This window comes from Schistocerca nitens, chromosome 1, assembly GCF_023898315.1.
Source record: "Schistocerca nitens isolate TAMUIC-IGC-003100 chromosome 1, iqSchNite1.1, whole genome shotgun sequence".
NCBI lineage: Eukaryota > Metazoa > Arthropoda > Insecta > Orthoptera > Acrididae > Schistocerca > Schistocerca nitens.
In genome coordinates, this window is record NC_064614.1 from 889,302,655 (window position 1) to 889,323,177 (window position 20,523).

The following is a 20,523-nucleotide window of genomic DNA, read 5'->3' on the forward strand; positions in this document are numbered from 1 at the left end:
ATCCCGACGGCCGGCAACACTCGCCACGCGTTAGTTGCGTGCCTGTGTGAATAAGAATCTGTTCAAACCAGTTACTACAGGATGAACATAATCTCTAAAGCAGAGCTGCCCGTTTAGCGCACCAGCGGCGTTTCAACAGGAGCTCTAGTGCGCAGGTAGCGTTTGCTGTCTCGCAAATAGCGCGTAGATTGAGTGTATTCACTGTGACAGTCCACGGTGGCCTTTATAACTGTTCAAATAATAAGATGCTACTGAATAACGAGATTGAGCAACACTGTGCCATTGCTTAAAAGGCTGGCTATTCTCATAAAGTTCACAGAACCAGGGATGTGTAAGGGGTTCAATTTATTACGTCATACCACTATAGACAGTAGTACCCCTTCAACGTTAAACACTAGTACTCCTTTCCTTTCAGTTGTCAGGTGGACTAGCGCCAAATTCCTGCCCATCTATCCCAATGTGGATTTTCTGTAGTTCCTGTAAACCACTTCCGGCAATTACTGGGACATTCTACCACGTACTCTTATTCCCTATCGTTCACCTCATCTAGGACTCTGTTTCGATACCAACGACATCGACTGCACGTTAAAATTTCATCCCTTCCTACAAGAGCTACTTAAAGAAAAAAGAAAAGACCTTTAGCTGGGATTATGAGGCCCAAAAATAGAAAAGCGGGACTTCCTGTTTTAAACGGAAATAGTCAGATGGGTATTTTCAGTCGTTTATTCATAATAAATTACGGTTTTTTGCGTGATCAACCATAAACGTGCTTACAGAAAAAAAAGAATCAGCAGTTGCTTGTCTCGACATAGTTAGGAGCGATGTACGAGCGTAGTGTTGCGAGGGAGGGGGGGGGGGACGTTGGGCACACTCCGCTGGCTCATTCAAAAAGAAAGAACAGATTTCAGTTGTTTATTACAGACAAACCATAAAAGGAAACACATTGCGCATGTCATTGAATAGAGAAAGGTCACAAGTTTTGACGCAGTTACGCTATTGTTTGTTTGTAGCAACATGGCGATTACACCGCAAGAGAAATCATATTGTGTGTTGGAATTTGCGCGAGGTCAATCCATTGCTCAACTGCAGCGTGCATGCGGCCGTCGATTCAGTAAGAAGCCGCCTCCGCATAAGCAGAGTTATGACTGGCATACAGAATTCTTGGAAGGTGGTTGCATATGCGAAAGGAAGAGCACTGGTTAGCCACGCACGTCCGACGAAAATTTCGACCGTCTCGGAGATGCGGTCACACGGAGCCTCCGAAGTCCACAGATGGGCCAGCCAGGAACGTCTACTTCCTCAAACGACAGTGTGGCGTCTTCTGAAACGACACCTGCATATGAAGCGTTACAACTAGCGGTTACTGCACAATTGCGTGCCGGCGATCGTAACGGAAAACACGAATTTTCCACGTAAGTTCACCAGGTTATAGCAAAGGACACTATCCGAACGCCTCATGTTTGCGGTAAAGTAAACCGCCATAATATAAGAATCTGGGGGTCCGAAATACTGGCGTCGTCGTCGAACATGAAAGCGACTCACCGAACCTGAATGTGTTTTATGCCGTTTCTGTTCACAAAGTTTAAGAGGACCTTCTTTTCTTTTTTTGTGAAGGGGACTGTGATGAGGAATGTCATACCAGGACATGCTACGAAATTGGTAATTTCCTCAACTCCACGAAGATTACAGTCACAGATGTTAGAACACACGGTAGGGACGTGGCGTATGCGCAGTAGCAAGACGCCCTTCGCTGACACGTCAGAGTATACCGAAACAGCTCTCGGTAGCCGGCAGTTGCCATAACGTACCGTGTTGTAACAGCGTTTACGAGCGAAAACGAGCTTTTGTATGGCAGAGTGAAATTATATTAATGACCGGGGATTGACCTCAGAGTTATGCCATAATTATCAGTGTAATGAGGGATTTAAGTGAAAAATAACGGTTTGCTGCGCGATCTTAAGTTGTACTGACCACAGCAGACAACTAAGTAAGTTAGAAATAAAGTTTCATATATTTTCTGAAAACAACGAGACGAAACGAAAATGGTAAATACTTATAAACGTGCAAATTCGTTTCCTGATCAAAATTCTTGTGTCTGCTCAGTACACTTTACTGATTCGGATTATGAAAGTGATGTGAAAAAATGAACTGTTGAGTATTCCTTCGAAATGCAAGTTGAAAAATGATGCTGTTCGAACTCTAAAACCTACCCCCTCTGGTGCTGATTTACGACTTAGTAATGAGCCTAATAATGAGAGAAATATAGAGGTACAAAGACGAAGCTACCGTGAAGAAGAAGATATTTCACAGCTAACTATATTACCAAGTAATGAAGAAATTACCGATAGACAAATGAAAGCAAGCACTGCTGTAAATGCCACAATACGTGCTTACGCCAACAATTTGACATTATGGAATCATAAATAAAAGACGTTAGGCAAAAGAATGACGGATTTACAGGATCCCTCTCGATGTAGCACTGAGTTACATGGAATTAAAACGTGTTCAAAAAGTGATTGAGGGCTCTTTTTGTGACTGCCAGTAACAAGTGTTTATGAAAGGACGAAGTACTAAGTTGTCACCTGAATATACTTCAATTGCTGCATCTTTACGTTGTCGATGTTACAATGCGTTATCGTCTCTTACAGACCTATTGAAATATCCTCTTCCTAATGAAGTCACTATTAAAATGGAGACAGGCAATTTAGCGTTCCATCAGATTGTTTTGGTTTAAGGGTTAGTGTTTTGTAAATTGAAAGTTATTAACAAAATTTGAAAAATACATAGTTCCGCGACTTCATACTGGCATTTTAGCGAATATAGAAAAATGTATAACTAGTATAATAATAATAATAATACACTAAAACCCCGAAAATCTCAATTACATTCTTACCTACCTACGCGTTAAACATGTGTGCGAGTGAGACCTACCGTGTATTCTAATAACCGTGATTACAATGATTTCATTTACATGCATGACGGCGCCTTTTCCCGTCGTGTCCACCCCGCCTCCCCCTGCGCGCTCCCACGCCCCTGTATTTTACAGAGGCGTGGGTTTGTTTCTACACCACGATCCCTCAATGTTCGATTTTTCTGTGGGCGTACAGAAAAGACAGTGTTTGACCTACCTATGGCAGCTGCTGTTCAAGAACTGAAGAACTAAATTGTTGATTCGTGTGTGGCATGAAATGTACCATCGTTTCGACGTTTGTCGAGCTACCCATGGTGCTCAAATAGTCTATGGTATAGTGTCTGTGCGAACATAAAACTTTAAAACTTTGTGACATGTACAGTGTGTTCTACCTTTCATAGTTCGTCTGTAATAAAAAACTGAAATCTGTTCTTTCTTCTTGCATCACCTGATACTTTATCTTCCACTCTCTGCGCACGGCATTGTTGTGGCATTGTGTGTAGGAAAGAAAACGTACAGACATAAGAATAGCATGGATTGGTATATCTATTCCTCTCACTTATGTCATTAGCTTGGAATCGGTCTGTGTTGTGCATTCTCTACAGAAGCTAGACAGACCAGAATTGCATTTAGTATGCCGGACACTACCGTAAAAAGCCGAGCGCAACCCTTCCTACAGCAAGTTTGCTGGGAAACCCGTTTCGTTGACACTTACCCAGCGACGCCTCTGTGCCTCTATTATTAAATGTCATACATCAATGTACAGGTGTAACTTGCATCCCTTGCCTGGAGCTCATCGTGTTTCGTAAGTTTTGTACCTGTACAGGCTGCAGTTGAAGATTAACTTGTTGAAAGACTTAAAAGTAAATTGACAGATCAGTGAGGCGAGCGTTGCAGTCGGTTTCTCAGCTTGCGGTCGGCGCTGTGACTGCCCGCCAATTTACAGTTTCGTTTGCGCGATAAGATGTTTTGTCCGAGTAGAGGAACTCTGATCTCCAGTTAAATTATCGCCATAGAAGCAGCTCACAGTGTTTCCATGAATACTCCGCTAGCAAAATGGAATCAAGGCTGTGCGGCTTTTTAGCCTTCATTTGACTTCCTGTGGGTAAATCCATTGTGGGACGACTGATTGCGGTTGCACGATATCTGTTGCCACAATATGCACCACTAGCATTGTTCAGTATTTCTTTTTATATCACCGCCACAACCAAGCGCTTCGGGTTTCAGTGCGGCTTGAGAAGTGTGCCACTCATACGTGATTTCTGACGCCACACATCCATCGTAAAATAAAGGGGTAGGGTCCGATTGGACTGCTTGCAGTTTATCTAGGGTAATTTCATATTCAGATGTGTATGTGTTGCCGGCCGTAGTGGCCGAACGGTTCTAGGCGCTTCAGTCTGGAACCGCGCGACCGCTACGGTCGCAGGTTCGAATCTTGCCTCGGGCATGGTTGTGTGTGATGTCCTTAGGTTAGTTAGGTTTAAGTAGTTCTAAGTTCTAGGGGACTGATGACCTCAGATGTTGAGTCCCATAGTGCTCAGAGCCATTTGAAACATTTTTGTGTATGTTTTGCTGCGTGCCAAAGTGAAAAATGGCGGAATCAGTAGTTTAAGTGCAGTAATAATTTGGTTGTTAACACATAGCAGTCATGCGTGCGCACACACACACACACACACACACACACACACACACACACACACACACACACACACACAGTGGGTGATCTGTCTCAGGCAAACTTTCAGAAAATTAGAACTCAAAAGTAAGAAATAATAGTAATAATAGTAAGGAAACATTAACAAATAAAGAATCCGAAGTAAAATTAATGGCAGAGATCTCGGAAACACTCGATATCAAGACAGGAGTTAGACAGGTACATGCCCAGTCACCCACTGTGTTTAACTCCGTTATAGAGAAAATAATCAGGATATGGGACAAAGGAGTCGGTGGGGTACAGATGGAAAGACACAAGGATAGAACCGTCAGTATATATGATATAACCATTGCAGCAAATAACAGAAATTAAGCCAAAGACACTGTAGAGACACTACACGAAGTCTCGTCCAAAACAGGACTACACATCACACATGAAAAAACGCGGCATATGGACACAAAATCCACGGATACCCCCAGTAACGAAGTAGGGAAAGATAGTACAAGTACAATGTTAAAAGTACCTGCGAGATTAATACACAAAACAGCGCTAAACTCGACGCTCAGTGGAACAAATGATCACAAAACCCTGAAAAGCAAACAGACTTACATGGAACCGTAACAGCAAAAGAAGTATTTCCACCAATGTCAAATTAACATTCTGTTATACAGTAGTCTCACCAGAGGCCTTGTATTCATCAGAAGCATGAGCAATCTAGGGAAAACGAAAATCAGAGAGATGAAAAAGCAAGACAGGAAAATACTGAGAAAGAGCGATTGGCAGGTTCAGAAAGAGGGGATCTGGATAAAGAAACCAACAGTAGAACTGCACGAGCAGACAGAGACTATCACAAACGAAATCAGGATAAGAAGGGCAAAGTTCTTCAGACACAGACATAGGACTAACAAAAACAGAGTGACCAAGAAGATTTTTAACATGGTGACAACTAATACCGCGAAAACCAGCTGAATAAAGGAAACCATGCAAAACCTCAAGAAACTAAACATCTCCACAGAAGACATGACAGACAGGAAAAAATACTGAGAAAATAAGTAGAGAAGAAAACAGAAACGAAATGGACAGAAGAGAGGAAGAAGAAACACAATGACTGTATGAGATTAGAAGTTTCGTGGAAGAAGCAGGAAAGACAGAAAGAAGTGCTGTGAAAATTGATTTTTTTTTTAATTGACGATAGTTATAATAACCAGAGGAAAAATCCTGTTGGAGTACAAAAAAGCGAATGTGTTCCTCTTTTAAAGACTCTGACAGAAAGTAGAGAATCAGCTGCCTCAATCCTCATTCCACCTTCCTCACCAAAAATTTTGTCATGCGAACATACTCTTACTTTATTAACACAGAACGTACTAAATCCTTTTACCCAGTCTGTTTTTGTAGTTAAGCCTCCATAATCATCATCTCCCTCTCACTACCACTGTCTACATACGTCTCTGTGCCACTGTCTCCTTTCCCTCCCATTGATTTAGAGTACATCCCCGTGCCACTGCCTCCTTTCTCACTTAGACTGTCTCCTTTCATCGTTTCTTCTCCCCCCCCCCCCTTTCAAGCTTATGTACGGCCTCCAATTATCTGTATTTTTCATTTCCACCGTCTCCTCTCTCTTTTGCTCTCCCACTGCTTTTATATCCATCCACCTCTCTCTTTTAGTGCCACTATCTCCCACTGCTATCGTCTTCATCCATCTCTCTTTCTCTTTCACTGCCACTTTCTTCCTCCCACCATCACTGTCTCCTCACTCTTCCAGCGTCACTGTTGTTTGGTATTTTCTTTCAGTACGAAAAGGCGCGACGCGTTGGCATGCCAAAATTTTTTTTAGGGAGGCGGTATGTGAATTGAGGCAGCTGATTCTCCATCTTTTTGTTAGAGCCTTTTAAAGAGGTACATATTTGTGTTTTTTGTTCTTCGAAACCAACATTTCCCTTATTGTGCGTGCTAGAGCTGGGTGTGCTGCTTCTATAAAACGAATTATATAAGTCAGTAAAGTGTTGACAGTTTATGTTGGACACATTTATATACTTTAACACGGAAAAACAAATAATAAGTACGCGTAAAAAGTCGTTTGCTTTGCATTTTTTCTGGATGCTTTGCTTATCGATCGCAATATATCGAAAACGCCTAGCTTATGATTTGTATCTTAAAAGAATAAACATGTAATTAGAAATATTTTACTGAATTCTCAGTCTTCCCAGTTTTACATAATTTTTGGCAGTCATTTTGTTTTTTCAGGCATGTTAAGACTCCTTTTAGCTCATTTTTTGTCCCTGTAGTACCACTTTGGGCATATTTCAGCGCATCATAAAGTTTTATTGGTAAAAAAATTGGCAACTGGAAACATAGTTTGGTGACACCATAGCCCTTGTCATGATGCTACAACCATTGCTATTTGTTCACGATGTCATTTAAAACTACACTTGCTCCGGGTTTTACTTGGATATTTTACGTGAATGTGTGCGGTAACTTTGAACCTCTGTTTCTTGGTAACAGATAATCGCGATTGACGAAAAGTCTTTTTTGAAACAGCGCGTGGTTCTTCCAGCTCGTTTAACTCTGTGTTGCTTGAACTATCAAAAAGATATAAATATCCCAGGTTTTTCATGGATAACAGCAGCATATCCTACACAGAAGAGCCAAAGAAATTGGTACACCTGCCTAATATCGTGTAGGGCCCACGTGAGCACGCGGCAGAGCCGCAACACGGCGTGACATGGATGCGACTAATGTCTGAAGTAGTATTGGAGGGAACTGACATAATGAATCCTGCAGGGCTGTCCATAAATCCGTAAGAGTACGAGAGGGTGGAGATCTCTTCTGAACAGCACGTTGCGAGGCATCCCAGATATACTCAATAATGTTCTCGTCTGCTGAGTCTGGTGGCCAACGGAAGTGTTTAAACTCATAAGAGTGTTCCTGGAGCCACTCTGTAGCAATTCTGGACGTGTGGGGTGCCGCATTGTCCTGCTGGAATTTGCTCAAGTCCGTCGGAATGCATGATGGACATGAATGGATGCAGGCGTCCAGAAAGGATGCTAAGTACGTGTCACCTGTCAGAGTCATATCAGGGACCCCACATTACTCCAACTGCTCACGCTCCACACCATTACAGGCATCCACCAGCTGGAACAGTCACCTACTGACATGCAACATCCATGGATTCAAGAGGTTACACGTCCATCCGCTCGATACAGTTTGAAACGAGACTCGTCCGACCAGGCAACATGTTTCCAGCCACCAACAAACTGTCCAATGTCGGTGTAGACGGGCCCAGGCGAGGCGTAAAGCTGTATGTCGTGCAGTCATCAAGGGTACACGAGTAGGCCTTCGGCTCCGAAAGCTCATATCGCTGATGTTTCGTTGAATGGTTCGCACGCTGACATTTGGTCATGGCCCAGCACTGAAATCTGCAGCAATTTGCGGAAGGGTTGCACTATAGCCACATTGAACGATTCTCTTCAGTCGTCGTTGGCCTCCTTATTGTAGGATTTTTTCCGGCCATAATAATGTCAGATATTTGTTGTTTTACCGGATTTTTGATACTCTAGGTACATTCAACACAAACGGTCGTACAGGAAAATCCCCACTTCATCGATACCTCGGAAATGCTGTGTCACACAGCTCGTGCGCCGACTATAACATAATGTTAAAACTCACTTAAATATTAATAACCTGCCATTCCAGCAGCAGTAACCGATCTATCAACTGTACCACACACTTGTCGTCTTATATAGATATTCCCGACCGCAGCACCATATTATACCTGTTTACATCTCTCTGTATTTGAATATGCATGCCTATACCGGTTTCTTTGGCGCTTCAGTATAGTAACTCAACAACAGTGTTTATTTTCGGAATTATAATCTTATTCATTTTTCATTTTAGTGTTATCGTAATTTTGAATACCGTCTGGCCTCTAGTGAGTTTCCGATCAACAATTCTCAGTACAACACGTTTCCTAAGTAACGAATCCATATGAACAAAAATTTTCGGTAAGGTCCAGATTGAACGCTCTTTTACTACATATCAGCCGGCCGGGGTGGCCGAGCGGTTCTAGTGTGGAACCGCGCTGCTGCTACGGTCGCAGGTTCGAATCCTGCCTCGGGCATGGATGTGTGTGATGTCCCCTAGATTAGTTAGGTTAAAGTAGTTCTAAGTTCTAGGGGACTGATGACCTCAGAAGTTAAGTCCAATAGTGCTCAGAGCCATTTGAACCATTTTTGAGTAAACTGTCGTTCCAGCTATCAAAAGTATTTCGCAATTTTTTGAACTACATATCTCACGTCTTCCTCTGTATAATGCAAAAGCGACAGAATTGACGCCTGTCTTTCCTAATTTTACCTCCACTGGTACTAATTTCTTCCTTTTGTTGCATTTACCATATTACTTTCTGTCAGAATATGGCTTGCAGCTCTGGGCATTCATCTGTCTCATCTGTCCCTGAGCAACATTTCTCCTAAATTCCAGAAGTCATCTTCTATACAGTACAGTTCATATGCACTTACCAATACTTTTAGGTTCTACCCAGCCGTAAGCAGATCTGTCTGTCAGTATGGTTCACAAATCCTATATTACAACTGTAGTCCTTTACTACAGAATAGCAATGAATGTTGATTTTAATGCCATCCTTCTGCTTTCTGGAGGAAAATAATACTCCTGTTCCATGATAATTGGAAGCGAGACACACAATTTTCTTGTCTTTCAGCAAAGTATCCGAATTCCAGGGGATGACTGATTACAATGAAAGTCACCTCTTTTGTTTCCTTAGAAAGTGAAAGGCACGATGAGATACTTATCCAATTTATTCCCGTTATACCACAAACCAAAATTTTCTCTACTTTTGCCCTCCTGGCAGCAAAAAATAAATAAAAAGGTTACCAAAGTCGTTTTTCCCGTATTTGGCGCAAAACTTCTTTGAAAAACCTAAAATTGCCCTAACACACAATTTTCAAATTCCCTCTCCAAAGCTTTGATTCTTTCTTCATAAAAATCAAAGGCAAGAATTTAGCCTTTCAGGTCTCTAGTATGCCACAGTTTGCAACCGCGTTGTACAAGCTTCATTGCGTTGTACTGTTTCACCAAGGCTCTTTCTTTGAAGGACCTAATTGAGTCACCTACATTTTCTCCTTCTTCTGTCAACTATAGTCTCAGACATATTTTTACTTTTGAGAGAATTTTCAAGTAAGCAGTTAATTGTACCTTGTTTTTTTTATATATATTTCCCTACAGTTAAACGGCAAATTGAATTTGTGCTCCACTGGTTCACATTCTATCAAACCTTTTTAAAAATTGCAACAAAATCTCGAGAAAACCCAAAACTGCAGGATTATTAGCATTACTTTCATCAGTAACATCCCTTCATCATCATCATCCTCTACTTCCATAACATCATTATCATCCGTCAAATCTTTCAGAAGAGCTGCAACAGTTCCGTCATCTATTAGTATTGCCAGTGCCCAAAAAGTGGTACTTCTGTGTGAAACAACATTTACGATTATGCGGACCGTGCTATGAGAACATCAAATAAAACAACAAACTACGTTTGTGTGGCAGTACACGAAAAGTGCACATACGACCAGACGGTACTGTAAAGTACCGCGTGGTTTTCAGCTCATTTCGTAGATAAAAGCTACGGGTTTAACAAAGGAGGTACACGAGAAGAAAGGGGATATAACATTCATCATATCTATGCTAGCGAACAGAGCGCACGCATGTTGAAGTTTTCAGTGAGAAACTGATACTTTTTAACATAACGTCGACAAAGAATCAGCTTTAAATGCTCATTCCAAAGAGATCAAATTTTCTTGCGAAGTGGAAGATAATCTGCAGGCAGCGCTGCAAATGGAACTCATTGCTGTGCAAGCTGATGACACCATGAAGGACAAGTTTAAAGAAGGAAGACTAGATTTGTTAGCTGTATTTAGCACAGCCTACGCTAAATACAGAAATAACCTGACGGACGAACCTTTACGAGATATTTTATTCATACAACGGTCAAAATTGCAGCCACAGTTGGAGAAAATTTTGGATTAAGAAGACAAATTTCATACTTCTGACTAGGTGTACTGAAGAGTAACGAAGTGTACCTGAGGTTTTCACTCAATATTGTGTTAGTTGTAAAAAGCAGTAAATTTCGATATAATTTTCTTCTCGAATTTCTCAGAACATGTGTTATCCGACCCCCACTGAGATTCAAAATTTAATATGTGGTTTTCGTGGTCCAGTAATTTGAAGACCACTGATTTAGATAATTGCGGCTCAATGTGCAAAAACAGCAAAAAACGGGTTTTTATGATTTTCTGTGCTAAGTACGATAACTTCGAACCTCTGGATTTTGGTAACAGTAATATCGAAAAATGTATTGACGTTCGTCGAGAATAACAACTTAATAACATATGATAAACGTTTCGACGATCTGCCATGAATAGAAATTATAAAAGTGACCATCGCTACAATTGATACTTTTCGCACCCAAAAATCACGGTTGTTCGGGTTTTTTTCTCGGGAACCACTCATGAACAAATAATGCTTTTACAAGCTGCCTAAACCACACCTAACGCAATGGAACCGACCTATTTGCTCAATTTGCCTGGACTGGAGGAAGTGTGTAATGCTTAAATTTTAACCCTGTACTGTAGGATAGCTATTGTGTGCCCGTTCTTCCGACAGTTATACAAATGGCCGCTAGGCCATGGGTTATCCAAAACACTTGACCTCTTATATCGGTGGTCAATAGAAGCCGAGATGCGACCCCTGAAAAATCGCTATTTTGCGCTCGGCCTTTTGGAACCTATTGGTACCCAGCACTGCCGTGCACGGACCGATAGTAATAATAATAATAATAATAATTATTATTATTATTATTATTATTATTAGAATGTATCACGTTATCTGTGTAACCGACGGTAGTAAGAAATCAAAAAATAAATTAATTAAAAAAATGTTCAAATGTGTGTGAAATCTTATGGGACTTAACTGCTAAGGTCATCAGTTCCTGAGCTTACACACTACTTAACCTAAATCATCCTAAGGACAAACACACACACCCATGCCGGAGGGAGGACTCGAACCTCCTCCGTGACCAGCCGCACAGTCCATGACTGCAGCGCCTTAGACCGCTCGACTAATTCCGCGCGGCAATAAATTAATAGTGCTGTGATTGATTTTCAGATGGAAGTGGTGTTTTTTTTTTTTTTTTTTTTTTTTTTTTTTTTTTTTTTTTTTTTAGACATAGTCTTGCGATATCAGACGAATCTTTTTGAAACACACTGTACTGTGAAGGCTGTTGTGTCAATCAACGGTGTAACGTTTGCACACGCAGGAATTTCTTTTGTCTTCAGCATTAAAATATTGAGTTCTGCTTCTTCATATCCATCCCCAGACGATTTGTTTCCAGTTATTAAGGGAACTGCTTTCTTGTGTTTACTTGTGTGAACCTTCTCGGCACATTAAAACAGCTCTGACCGGCATGAAAAACGCAACGCGTTATAAATTATGTGTACTTAACTAATCAGAGCGTAGCATTTTATGCTATATTTTTGAGCAATGTGTGTTATTGGTGTTTCTTTGCGCGCAAACACTGAAACGCCAGTTGTTTATTGCACTAGCCACAATTGTTTTTTCCCATGCCACCTGCCGGCCAGAGTGGCCGAGCGGTTCTGGGCGCTACAGTCTGGAACCGCGCGACCGCTACGGTCGCAGGTTCGAATCCTGCCTCGGGCATGGATGTGTGTGATGTCTTTAGGTTAGTTAGGTTTAAGTAGTTCTAAGTTCTAGGGGACTTATGACCACAGCAGTTGAGTCCCATAGTGCTCAGAGCCATTTGAACCAACCCATGCCACCTGAAGAACATATCACTGAATGTGCTGCTCTTGCAGCACTTATTGTTGTACCTTGTATTATTCCCCTCTCAATTACACATGGTTGTAGGATATTTCTATGACTGTTGGAATTAACTCTGCGGAGTAAACACGTCGTTAAGCCCTGAAGGTGCATAAAAAGCCATTGCTTTGGCGGAAGATGGCCGTAGCATTACGTTGGAGAAGTGCTGTAATTTACACCTTCCATGATTTCCAGAACTGTAAGAAGGTACAAGGAAACGGAGACTATGCAAGAAAACCCGGATCAGGGTCGAGAAGAGCAACATCGGCAAGAGATGACCACGTCTTACAACTTAAAGTTCTCCGCTACCATCAGACCACCGCCGCTGAAGCACAAAATCGGCTTCACCAAGGTCGGAGGCGTCAGTGTTAAGAGAGAGAACAAAGTGTTCAAATTAGTGTGAATTCCTAAGGGACCAAACTGCTGAGATATCGGTCCCTAGACTTACACATTACTTAAACTAACTTATGTTAAGAACAACACACACGCACCCATGCCCGAGGGAGGATTCGAACCTCCGGCGGGAGGGCGGTGCAATCCGTGACATGGCTCCTCAAACCGCGCAGCCACTCCGCGCATCGAGAGAGAAGAGTCCAAAGAAGAATGGAAGACGCCAATCATCAATCCAGAAGGCCTGCTACAGTCCGAGAACTCATCAGAGAGCATTGCACAGCTCGACTACGTTTCACAAGTGATTATCGCGGCTAGAATGTGCGACAGTGGCAGCAAGCGTTGTTCACCGATGATTTGCGATCACCTAACGGTAGAGAGAAGGTCTGGTGAAGCCTGGGGAAATTCACATCCACAACACCTTTTCAGGGTGAATCTGTCACGGTGCGGGCAGGAATGAGTACGACTTCAGAGTCCGCAGCTCGTGGTCGTGCGGTAGCGTTCTCGCTTCCCACGCCCGGGTTCCCGGGTTCGATTCCCGGCGAGGTCAGGGATTTTCTCTGCCTCGTGATGACTGGGTGTTGTGTGCTGTCCTTAGGTTAGTTAGGTTTAAGTAGTTCTAAGTTCTAGGGGACTGATGACCATAGATGTTAGGTCCCATAGCGCTCAGTGCCATTTGAACCATTTGAACGACTTCAGACGACGGATTTGGTCTTCGTGGGGCACGGGAACTGTAGAGCACATTGGTACGTGGAGGAAATCCTTTTGGAGCATGTTGTGCCTTTCGCTCCATTTATTGGTAATGATTTCACACTAATTCATGACAATGCACGCCCACATGTTGTGAAAATTGTGCAATATTTCTTGGATGAAGCAGAGATTCATGTCTATAACGCGGCGTGCTCGAAGCCCTGGTTTGAATTCTGTTGGGCTTGTAAGGACCATTTGGGAAGAGGGCCCGTCAGCACTGTTCAGCGATCAATTAGAAAAATACTGTGAATATCCCAGAATCTCTCATTTATTAAAATAACCGGTCGATTTCGGCACGTTCAGGTGGACATCTTCAGATTATGAGCACAATTTCGTTGCAGCTGGCGGCTTGGTGAATAACTTTGTGTGGTCACAATGCTAACTGCTACAGTTCCAGAACTCACAAGAGAGCATTGCACAGCAGGTACCGTTGGAAGCACACGCAGTTGTTCAGCACGCCACCAACTCCAGCCAAATGGTGCTCACAATCTGAAGATGGTCGTTTAAAGATGCCGAAAGCGACCGATCATTTTAATAAATGAGAGATTATGTGATCTTGAGTGTTTTTTCTAACTGATCATCGAAAACAGATCGCTCTCACCCCGTTACAATGTTCACTAAAATTATAAGTATTCAGAGACCCTACAGGACTTGTGGGAGGCCCTCCCGAGGTGTTTCCTCAAACCCTCAAGAGGATATTGCAGCACTCATGAGAAACGTGTCTACCGAGCGGGGTAGCACAGAGTTTAGCAGACTGAGCTCGAATTCGGGAAGACGACGGTCATCCTTATTTAGGCTTTCCATTATTCCCCTAGGTCGCTTAAGGCAAATGCCGGAATAGTTCCTTCGAAAGGGCATCGCCGCTCTCCTTCTCCATCCTTCACTAATCGTAGCTTGTGCTCCGTCTCTAAAGATCTCGTAGTCGATGGTACGTTAAGCACTACTTTCCTCCTCCTCCTCCTCCTCCTCCAGAATCATGCCTGAAAGGTACCGTGATTGGTGCAGCGGGAGAAAATACATAGTTTTGAAGAAGCGAAGAGAGGTCTTCGAAGTGAACAGTGAAATGTAAAAAACCAAAACAGAATTACATTATCTTCATGGGCTTCCTCAAACTTTCCTTGAAATGTGTATCCTTTCGTATTACTATTGCATCTCTGGCTAAATTTGTTTGAATCGTCGTTTTTTCATTGTTACTCCCCTAGATGGGACTGAACCATATTATAATATTATAAAATAGTATATTAGTGTAGCAAAAGTGACTGCAGTTTAAAATAAATAAAATTAATCAAACTTTTTTAAAGAAATTATTGTTCCTTTTTTTGTGCCGGTCAGTGAATATTTAGCACAAGCATCAAACTCGGATGTCGCCTTTCACGGACCTCGTGTGTCCGAGCCTCAGCTAGACGCACTATATAAATCCCCCTAGAATTCAGACATTTTCACACTTTGCTGCTACTGAGTGGTATTTTCTTTCTGTCACTTCAAGGTTTCCTCCATATAGGAAAGAGTTTATCTCATTTGTTGTTCTACGTTCCTTTATCTAGCATCACTTCTTTTGTTGCAGTTCTTGTCCAAGCGGCTGACGAACGACTCAGCAGAGAAACGAAAGGCGCCTTGCGACAATGCTACCGTGAGTATGCTCAAGCTGCGCCATTAGGTATGTACCTGCGACCTTTATCTGTCGCCGGTGACTGCTCACCTACCAGTATCTGGTGCAGCACCTCGTTTTCAGTGAGCCGTACCAACCGATCGCCGCGTTCTTCATTTACGTCAGCTTTATCGCAAGCGATAAGTCACTATCTGAGTCAAGTGCCGTTGGCTCTGTCAATAAAAGCGACACCGCTGCGCTAAGCGATGTCGTGTTGCTTCGAGGTATTTCATGGAGGTAGGCTTCCATTTATGCGTGGAACTATCTTCTGCGTTCTCCTCCACCTTTCCCGATGAATAATTTACAACAACTAAATAACGTGTCATTTCTGTACTTCTAAGCGTTCCTATTCCCACAAGCGAACAGACATAGATGCATAAAGAGAAGAAGGCAGCAGTAAAAAAAAAAGTTATCTTAGTGACAATTGATGGTCGGAAATGTATATATGATAGTTTCCAGTGAAATACATTTGCACACATACAAACACAAGAGAGAATTTAGAAATTTGGGGTGAGAAATATATTGTTCTTATCTTCTGCCTACGAGAAGGAGCTTTTCCCTCGGCCTGCGACAGTAAACGCACTCTGTTGTCACTGTGTAATTTCATCCGAATAGCATCGCAAAGAAACGACTTCTGCCCAACAGACGTCTATTGTAAACATGGTTTTTGTGGAATTTGTGTCCTTGATTCACACAACTGCTGTCTACGCAGTTCGGACGTGTTCAGCAGTGCAGCTCTTGCTACTACTTCGCTAACTTTACTATGCGACATCAAAGGTTGTAAGCGGTCGCTGAAGCAGATGTGCTGTTTCACCGAAGGTTTTCAGTTTCAGGCGGCAGAGGAATGGAGCGAAACGCGACGCTAGAAGAAGGAAACAAGAAAAGTGGAGGGAGCATTTAATATTTTTGCACTTCCATCCAGAATATTTCCTCATCCCAAGTTTCGGTTGGTACAGTGTGTTGTTTAGTTAAAAAGAATGTAAGAATATGACTTTAAATGCCCGCATCTCGTGGTCGTGCGGTAGCGTTCTCGCTTCCCACGCCCGGGTTCCCGGGTTCGATTCCCGGCGGGGTCAGGGATTTTCTCTGCCTCGTGATGGCTGGGTGTTGTGTGCTGTCCTTAGGTTAGTTAGGTTTAAGTAGTTCTAAGTTCTAGGGGACTGATGACCACAGCAGTTGAGTCCCATAGTGCTCAGAGCCATTTGAACCATATGACTTTAATACACTGTTTGACAATTTCTAAGGAACAGGTGAGACTTACAAAGGGTCAGCTGTCAATTGCTACCGAACAACCGAAATTTTCTACGGAACGCCCTACCAGTAATAGTAAAAGGAAATGTACTTGTAGAGGGCGACACGTGTTAACTGGGGCGAAGGCTGTGCACGGACGGTTCAATAGTTCATGCGGTAAAGAGGAACACGTTACACATCACAGAATGTTCATGAATTCCGTCGGTATGGCCTAGGCGCTATGGTGTGGGCAGAGATTATGCACAACAGCCGATCACCACTGCGTATCTTTGCGGGAAGTACCGTTACAGCACAGCGGTATTGCAGGGAGATTATTGTGGATCACGTCCATCTCTTCAGAGGAGGATAAGTTTTCCGACACTCTGTTTATGGACGATAACGCCCGCCCAAAAAGGACTGCTGAGGCGTCAGATATCCTGGAAAGTGAATATATTGAACGTATGGAATGCCTAACGTACTCCCCGGACTACCGAGCCAAGTGGCGCAGTGGTTAGCACACTGGACTCGCATTCGGGCGGACGACGGTTCAATCCCGCGTCCGGCCATCTTGATTTAGGTTTTCCGTGATTTCCCTAACCCGCTCTAGGCAAATGCCGGGACGGTTCCTTTGGGGCACGGCCGAATTCCTTCCCCATCCTTCACTAATCCGATGAGACCGATCACCTCGCTGTGTGGTCTCCTCCCCCAAACAACCCAACTCCCCGGACTTAAACCATATAGAACATGCCTGGGATGTTCTTGACAGATGTGTTTCTCAACAAGCACCACCTCACCGAACAGTGCAAGAAATGGAAAGCGTGTTGAGAGAGGAGTGGGTCAATATCCTCGAAGGACTCCTCAGTTTGGTAGCCAGCACGGATAACGGGCAAATTGTGCGTTAATGCCCGCGGAGGGCATATTCCTCATTGAGTCCTTATTGAGAGTGCGATATCAACCTGCATGTTGGGAGTCTCTGCTATCCTGCTTTCCCATGTGGTGAAATCTGTACCTTTTTCGTTATAAACGTACCACTCCACCTCTATTACACCTGTACTGTTTTTCCTGTCGTCTACCATTGCCTATGATTATTCGTGTCCAGCAATATCTCTGTTCTGTAGCAGTTGTCAAGCAGTGTAATATTAGAGGAGCAATAATACTTCATTTATATTAAACTTACTGACACAATACGCTAAATCTGCTCCGTTCTGGACCTCAGAAAAACCCAACGGAACCAAACCCAACTTTCCCCGTGATTAGCGAAAGACGATAACTGCCACACTGCGCTGGCAGTTTTTGAGTTCAATATGCGCATGTAACATTCTTATAAAATAGAAATGAGGGCCGGCCGGGGTGGCCGAGCGGTTCTGAGCGCTACAGTCTGGAACCGCGCGACCGCTACGGTCGCAGGTTCGAATCCTGCCTCGGGCATGGATGAGTGTGATGTCCTTAGGTTAGTTAGGTTTAAGTAGTTCTAAGTTCTAGGGGACTGATGACCTCAGATGTTAAGTCCCATAGTGCTCAGAGCCATTTGAACAATTTTTAGAAATGAGGCCATTGTATACACTGTTTGCAGGCTCATTCCAGAAGCTGTAATGGCTCTCTTGAGCGATGCCATATAAGTTGTGTGTGCACCACTGATCTTGAAGGAGATGCCTGGGATTGTTGAGGTTATAGGTCGCCAAGTCGCGGTACATCTGCTTTAGTGGTACCACGGTGATTAACACGACGGTGCCGCATCACCCATCATCGGTCCGGATCCTGTTCAAGTGTACTCCTAGCCCTCCGGGACAGATCAAGTTCACATGGTTTGTTGTCAGCGTGGAGAAAGCTCTGGTCGATTTTGTCTCCAAGCTTTGTGGAGACTGTAGTCACGTTCCGCCAGGTTGCTGGCTGTTCTGAGTGAGGGATGCGGTGACCTGCTGTACAGAGGGGGAAAGGCCGCCGCTGCTGAGTGCACCTGTGGCCCTCCAAGACAGATTATCAGACACACTGTGGAAGAGTGTTCTCAAAATCCGTATCCTGCAAGTGCTTCGGACTTCTTGGCCAGTAAAGTAGATTTCACAAATTATATGAATATTATATATGGAATTTATGTATATTGTATTTGTATTTCTAAACTTATGTGTATTTGCTAACTCAAACAGAGAAACATATAAAGTGGCAAAGTACTAGCAGAGAAATTCAAATATGCATTTTCTCCTTATATTATTCTCGAAGCAGTATCGATTTCACTCCAGCAGAACCCTCTGAAAAACGAAGAAAGTGAACTAGACTGTCAACAGACCAAGAATGCATATAACGATTTGTGATGATTTAGCAGCCTAATACAGAAAGAACAACTTATTGAGCAAAAGTACTTCAATCAGTTCGTACAGAAGGAGACAATATTTTCTACATCGACAAGGTATCTGAAGTTTTTCACCTTCTATAGAATTAGACAAAAATTCTCTTCATAATCGAAATTTCAAAATCACGATATCACATTATCAAGACAACTGAGATAATATGAAGACATATAAGCCAGAACATCAGGCAACCAGTCCCAGCTGGGTTTTTTTTTTCGACCGATAGGTATCTCCCTCAGCCGCAAGGCGAACGCCGGGTTTTGTAACGAAAAAAACCCTAAACATCATCATCTTCCACCTATCCATTTGTAAGCAATGAAAAATCCTACAAAATGAAATAAGCACCCAATTGCCCTAAATAAATGGTGTCACAACAGAGCGAACTACAACTACCAGCTAAAAAGGGCTATGCTCTTCTACAGAGGAGAAATGCAAAAGAGTCTCGGAATCCATTCGACACTCATATTGCTTTTATTCGCCTTTCTTAAAAATATACAAACATGTCGTGTTTTCGACGAATAGCACTTTCGCTGTGTAGCGATAATGGATACTTCCTAGCACATCGGAAGACAACCATTCCGCAGGTATTATGCAGCTCCGAAACGTGGAATACGGGACCGTAAAACAAGTCCAGCTGTCGAAACATTACTTGTGACTAAGATAAGATAACAAACGAACAGAGAGTAGTGGTGTCAGCTCGGTTGTGACACTTCCTGCCGTGAAAGTTCTTACCGTCTGACATTTGACACATTAGCGCCCCCTAGCTGCAAGAAAGTCATACCCCGTCCGTCCAGAAAGTTTTGAAACTGGGTTTCTAAAGAAAGTAGGTGAGATGGTAGTTTCTAATGCTTCAAGTATTCTACATAGTCTCCCCACACTCGAGAACAACGCACACAACTTTCATGCAACCATGTGAAATTGTCAGAAAAGTCCATCTTTCGGATGTTTATCAAATCGCGCATCACATTGGCTGTAAAGTCGGTTATATCGCCAATGCCTTGACGCTTCATAAGAATTTCTGCACTTTATCATATTGCAGTAGGTTCCTGTTGATAACACAAGTCTGTGATGATTTTTTCCAGAAAAGATTTTTTAGCGTTTTTGCATTCCAGTCAAATCACAGTAGGGGTCCTTGTTTTTTTTTTCCTTTTTTTTTCGGGAGTCAAATTGTGCGGTACGAACTTTGTACACCACTTTTCTCTTCTTAAAAACACTCTGCAGAATGTCTTGAACACTTTATCCAGAGATGCTGCCCCATTGCGATTTGCTACAAAGGAACGTTGACACGGACTGCACTGCCTGCTCGTATCTTTTGTTTACAGTTTCAGGCTGCCACCGTAACCACTGCACTGACGTCGCTTGTACGCCAGGAATAAAATCAGTCTCTCAGCTTTCTAGATGGTGTATCTTATTTGAAAGCCACGTGCTTATGTTACCGATTACCTTATGAGCTACATCATTTATATTATGTTCCACGTCTTTCACGATAACACTTGTGTCATCTCCATAGAGAAAATGTTTTGAGTCATCTGTCATGATTAGTGGCACGTCATTGACATAAGCGTGTTGCAAAAATAGTGACGTGATATCAAAACTACATATTTATTGATAAAAATGTAGTACAAATACGGGATGAATTGCAAAATTTTCATAAAAAGTTTTAGCTATGCTATTAAAAATGCTCTATGTGTCCACCAGCAGCAGC

General features: G+C 42.8%; 1 protein-coding gene across 2 annotated transcripts in view; it reads left to right on the top strand.

The window, feature by feature from the left end:
- LOC126191653 (inositol-trisphosphate 3-kinase homolog) overlaps positions 1-20,523 on the top strand; it is a 524,458-nt gene that overhangs the window by 226,429 nt on the left and 277,506 nt on the right. For both annotated transcript variants that reach the window (XM_049932544.1, XM_049932542.1), the window contains one exon: positions 15,160-15,225. In XM_049932544.1, coding sequence (XP_049788501.1) covers positions 15,160-15,225 — 66 coding nt within the window. The remainder of the gene's footprint in view (positions 1-15,159; positions 15,226-20,523) is intronic.